Raw genomic sequence first — 6,000 nt, 5'->3', positions numbered from 1 at the left:
CAAAACGGCTAAGCAGGGATGGCTAGAGAACAAATGTAAGAATGTAGAGGCTTATCTCACTAGGGGTAAGATAGATACTGCCTACAGGAAAATTAAAGAGACCTCTGGAGAAAAGAGAACCACTTGTATGAATATCAAGAACTCAGATGGAAACCCAGTTCTAAGCAAAGAAGGGAAAGCAGAAAGGTGGAAGGAGTATATAGAGGGTCTATTCAGGGGCGGTGTACTTGAGGATAATATTATGGAAATGGAAGAGGATGTAGATGAAGATGAAATGGGAGATACGATACTGCGTGAAGAGTTTGACAGAGCACTGAAAGACCTGAGTCGAAACAAGGCCCCAGGAGTAGACAACATCCCATTAGAACTACTGATGGCCTTGGGAGAGCCAGTCATGACAAAACTCTACCATCTGGTGAGCAAGATGTATGAGACAGGCGAAATACCCTCAGACTTCGAGAAGAATATAATAATTCCAATCCCAAAGAAAGCAGGTGTTGACAGATGTGAAAATTACCGATCTATCAGTTTAATAAGTCACGGATGCAAAATACTAACGCGAATTCTTTACAGACGAATGGAAAAACTAGTAGAAGCCGATCTCGGGGAAGATCAGTTTGGATTCCGTAGAAATATTGGAACGTGAGGGAATACTGAACCTACGACTTATCTTAGAAAATAGATTAAGAAAAGGCAAACCTACGTTTCTAGCATTCGTAGACTTAGAGAAAGCTTTTGACAGTGTTGACTGGAATACCCTCTTTCAAATTCTAAAGGTGGCAGGGGTAAAATAGATGGAGCGAAAGGCTATTTACAATTTGTACAGAAAGCAGATGGCAGTTACAAGAGTCGAAGGACATGAAAGGGGAGCAGTGGTTGGGAAGGGAGTGAGACAGGGTTGTAGCCTCTCCCCGATGTTATTCAATCTGTGTATTGAGCAAGCAGTGAAGGAAACGAAAGAAAAATTCGGAGTAGGTATTAAAATCCATGGAGAAGGAATAAAAAGTTTGAGGTTCGCCGATGACATTTTAATTCTATGAGAGACAGCAAAGGACATGGAAGAGCAGTTGAACGGAATGGACAGTGTGTTAAAAGGAGGGTATAAGATGAACATAAACAAAATCAAAACGAGAATAATAGAATCTAGTCAAATGAAGTCGGGTGATGCTGAGGGAATTAGATTAGGAAATGAGAGGCTTAACGTAGTAAAGGAGTTTTGCTATTTGGGGAGCAAAATAACTGATGATGGTCGAAGCAGAGGAGATATATAATATAGACTGGCAGTGGCAAGGAAAGCGTTTCTGAAAAAGAGAAATTTGTTAACATCGAGTATAGATTTAAGTGTCAGGAAGTCGTTTCTGAAAGTATCTGTATGGAGTGTAGCCATGTATGGAAGTGAAACGTGGACGATAAATAGTTTGGACGAGAAGAGGATAGAAGCGTTCGAAATGTGGTGCTACAGAAGAATGCTGAAGATTAGATGGATAGATCACATAACTAATGAGGAGGTATTGAATAGAATTGGGGAGAAGAGGAGTTTGTGGCACAACTTGACTAGAAGAAGGACATATTCTGAGCCATCAAGGGATCGCAAATTTAGCATTGGAGGACAGGGTGTAGAGTAAAAATCGTAGAGGGAGACCAAGAGATGAATACACTAAGCAGATTCAGAAGGATGTAGGTTGCAGTAAGTACTGGGAGATGAAGGAGCTTGCACAGGATAGAGTAGCATGGAGAGCTGCGACAAACCAGTCTCAGGACTGAAGACCACGACAACAACATTCAGTAGAAATATCGGGACGTGCTGGAAAGTAATGGCTACGAATTTTTTGAAGCGAGAACTCGCAAAGCTTTTAGAGTAAAACAAACTTTACTAAGATTCTACATATTTATTCTTCACGTTTGTATTTTTATTTCTCTCAACATAGTCACCCTGGCGACGAACACATCTCTTCCAACGAGAGACCGGTTTGTTTATGTCGCGCCACAGTAGGATGTGTGTGTGTGTGTGTGTGTGTGTGTGTGTGTGTGTGTGTGTGATGACGTAGCCGCCGCTTGGACCGCTTCGTCACTATCAACGTGAGGACCTCAAAACTCCGTGGTTTTGTGAACAGATGGAAATCTGTCCCGAGTGGAGTCGGCACTTTACGGAGGACGACCGATGACAGTGAACCCAAGGTGTCTGATTGCTGCTCTTGGGTGTGGTCTGCCCCCGTTATGGTGAGAGAGAGAGACTGCTCCATGTGTGAACGAACTCCTCGAATTCGACCTTTCAGTTTCATGAGCGTCTCGCAGTACCTTGCAGTGTTTATGGTGGTGCCTTAAGTCCTGAAATCGAAACGCACCACGATCTGAACAAGCACAGTGGATAATGTCAGCACGGTTTTGCCTGCTGAAGGGACGGTCACGAAATTTTCTCGGCATGGGCCGATCTCCACTGATACCCTGAAATGAACGAACTCCGTCCGAACATGCCTTGGAAGGGCCAACGGCACCGACCGGGCGCCGGGTCATCCTCAGCCCACAGGCGTCACTGGATGCGCGTATGGACACGTGGTCAGCACACCGCTCTCCCGGCCGCATGTCAGTTTAGGAGACCGGAGTCACTTCTTCTCAATCAAGTGGCTCGGCAAACCGCGCGGTCACCCATCTAAGTGCTAGCCCAGCCCGGCAGCGCTTAACTTCTGCGATCCGACTAGAACCGGTGTTACCACTGCGGCAAATTCGTTGGCACTCGTCCACTACCGTTTCCTTCATTACGAACACACACGGCCCAAAATCACATATTACTTATGCCAATACAGCCACTACCATACACAGTTTTCCTTCTACAGACTTCATTTGCACGCGTGTTTTCTGCAGCTACAAACTCGATTGCTGCACGCTGCTTCTCGCACGCCGACTCGTTTACACGCAACACTCCGGAACCGTTTAGCGGCAGAAGGTTCCAACTTGTGTCAGCGAACGGAAAAAGTCAACCGAGTGATATGCACGACAACCAATGGCTAAATCTATACTGAGAACAAAATTATAAAAAATTCAGACAATACTATACTACTGGGCATTAAAGTTGCAAAAATACGAAGATGACGTGCTACAGACGAGAAATTTAACCGACAGGAAGAAGACGTTATGATATGCAAATGCTTATCTTTTCAGAGCATTCACAAAAGGTTGGCGCCGGTGGCGACACCTACAACGTGCTGACATGAGGAAAGTTTCCAACCGATTTCTCATACACAAACAGCAGTTGACCGGCGTTGCCTGGTGAAACGTAGTTGTGATGCCTCGTGTAAGGAGGAGAAATGCGTACCATCACGTTTCCGACTTTGATAAAGGTCGGATTGTAGCCTATCGCGATTGCGGTTTATCGTATCGCGACATTGCTGCTCGCGTCGGTCGAGATCCGATGACTGCTAGCAGAATATGGAATCGGTGGTTTCAGGAGGGTAATACGGAACGCCGTGCTGGATCCCAACGGCCTCGTATCACTAGCAGTCGAGATGACAGGCATTTTATCCGCGTCTCGATCGCTGAGTCAACAGATGGGGACGTTTGCGAGACGACAACCATCTGCACGAACAGTTCGACGACGTTTGCAGCAGCACGGACTATCAGCTCGGAGACCGTGGCTGCGGTTACCCTTGACGCTGCATCACAGACAGGAGCGCCTGCGATGGTGTACTCGACGACGAACCTGGGTGCACGAATGGCAAAACGTCATTTTTTCGGATGAATCCAGGTTCTCTTTACAGCATCACGATGGTCGCATCCGTGATTGGCGACATCGCGGCGAACGCACATTGGAAGCGTGTATTCGTCATCGCCATACTGGCGTATCACCCGGCGTGATGGTATGGGGTGCCATTGGTTACACGTCTCTGTCACCTCCTGTTCGCATTGACGGCACTTTGAACAGTGGACGTTACATTTCAGATGTGTTACGACCCGTGGCTCTACCGTTCATTCGATCCCTGCGAAACCCTACATTTCAGCAGGATAATGCACGACCGCATGTTGCAGGTCCTGTACGGGCCTCTCTGGATACAGAAAATGTTCGACTGCTGCCCTGGCCAGCACGTTCTCCAGGTCTCTCACCAATTGAAAACGTCTGGTCAATGGTGGCCGAGCAACTGGCTCGTCACGATACGCCAGTCACTACTCTCGATGAACTGTGGTATCGTGTTGAAGCTGCACGGGCAGCTGTACCTGTACACGCCATCGAATCTCTGTTTGACTCAATGCCCAGGCGTATCGAGGCCGTTATTACGGCCAGAGGTGGTTGTTGTGGGTGCTGATCTCTTAGGATCTATGCATCCAAATTGAGTGAGAATGTAATCACATGTCAGTTCTAGTATAATATGTGTGTCCAATGAATACCCGTTTATCATCTGCATTTCTTCTAGGTGTAGCAATTTCAATGACCAGTAGTGTACTTTCCAGCACGCCCTTGTTCAAAACCGACTGCAGCAAATCGTGCCTGGGAAAAAGGAGGAGCTAAGAAATTCTGTTTGTCCACAGCGCATAGTATCCGAAGTGAAGGGAAGCGAAGCTGAACCTCAGTTGTGGTCGCAAACGGTTTGTGCAGTGACTCGCAAGCAGGGGGCTACAATGGCCAGTGTAAACAGCGGGCGAGAGGCGGAAATAGACGGCGCCTGGTATTTAAAAGAGGGGAGGGGTGGGGCGGGAGTAGGGGAGAGGGGAGGGTATTTAAAGTGTGCGCAGGAGAGGGGGGGGGGCGGGGAGGTAGGGGAAGGCGGGTCGCGCAGCTATCGCAGGATGTGGTTGTTATGCTCGTTGCTGCGAGCTGACAAACAGCCGGCTGGCCGGCTGGCCGCTGCAGGCGCCGGCGTCGCGCTATTTGCAAGCTGACGATGCGCCAAGCGGCCGAAACGTCAGAGGCGGTGCGGGGCGGGGCGTGCCGGCTCTGTCCTTTCGTCCTCTGCCGCGTTCTCTCGTCACTGCCGAGCCGCACAGACTTGGGTGGGGAGAACGTATCTGTCTCTTGCACGCCTTTACTTTAGAGTAAGTGTCGCGCAGAGCGCGGAAGGGACTCCGAAGTTACAGCATTATCCACGGCTAGCAGCATCTCGTAATCAACAGCGTAAACTGACGTGGAGGAGCCTGGACGATGTTGTTGTTGTGGCGGCCTTCAGTCCTGAGACTGGTTTGTGCAGCTCTCCATGCTACTCTATCCTGTGCAAGCTTCTTCATCTCCCAGTACCTACTGCAGCCTACATCCTCCTGAATCTGCTTAGTGTATTCATCTCTTTGTCTCCCTCTACGATTTTTGATGTGTTGGCAAATGTGCCAACACCTTGTAGATAGAGGAGGCCGAAATGCACGCTATCTAACGCAGACGGGCGTGAATTCTGGAACAGGATAAGTATCGAATGCTAATAAGAAAAGTATGCAGCTCCTCGAATACTTAACTTTTATTTATCCTTGTTGTGAATACAGCATTCTTGATGAGACAATTCATATGATAACTATCAAACTATGTAAGGCTAATGGCGCCTTGCTAGGTCGTAGCCATGGACTTAGCTGAAGGCTATTCTAACTATCTGCTAATGAGCGATGCTTCGTCCGTGTAGTCGCTAGCAAAGTCGTCGTACAACTGGGGCGAGTGCTAGTCCGTATCTCGAGACCTGCCTTGTGGTGGCGTTCGGTCTGCGATCTCACAGTGGCGACACGCGGGTCCGACATGTACTAAATGGACCGCGGCCGATTTAAGCTACCACCTAGCAAGTGTGGTGTCTGGCGGTGACACCACAATTTTTACCCTGCACGCTGCCCTCCAATGCTAAATTTGTGATCCCTTGATGCCTCAGAACATGTCCTACCAACTGATCCCTTCTTCTGATCAAGTTGTGCCACGAACTCCTCTTCTCCCCAATTCTATTCAATACCTCCTCATTAGTTATGTGATCTACCAATCTAATCTTCAGCATCCTTCTGTAGCACCACATTTCGAAAGCTTCTATTCTCTTCTTGTCCAAA

The 6,000-nt window shown here is 48.0% G+C and overlaps 1 protein-coding gene across 1 annotated transcript in view; it reads left to right on the top strand.

The window, feature by feature from the left end:
* Positions 1–1,316: 1,316 nt before the first annotated feature.
* The window catches only part of LOC126452773 (trichohyalin-like), a gene marked incomplete at its 5' end in the record, with an annotated part of 31,981 nt that continues 27,297 nt past the window's right edge, over positions 1,317–6,000 (top strand). Inside the window, one exon of the mRNA XM_050091121.1 lies at positions 1,317–1,367. Within this exon, the coding sequence (XP_049947078.1) occupies positions 1,317–1,367 (51 nt within the window). The remainder of the gene's footprint in view (positions 1,368–6,000) is intronic.

This window comes from Schistocerca serialis, unplaced genomic scaffold (genome assembly GCF_023864345.2).
Source record: "Schistocerca serialis cubense isolate TAMUIC-IGC-003099 unplaced genomic scaffold, iqSchSeri2.2 HiC_scaffold_935, whole genome shotgun sequence".
Lineage (NCBI taxonomy): Eukaryota > Metazoa > Arthropoda > Insecta > Orthoptera > Acrididae > Schistocerca > Schistocerca serialis.
Note: the sequence above shows the minus strand (reverse complement) of the source record. Positions and strands in the feature narration are given on the sequence as shown.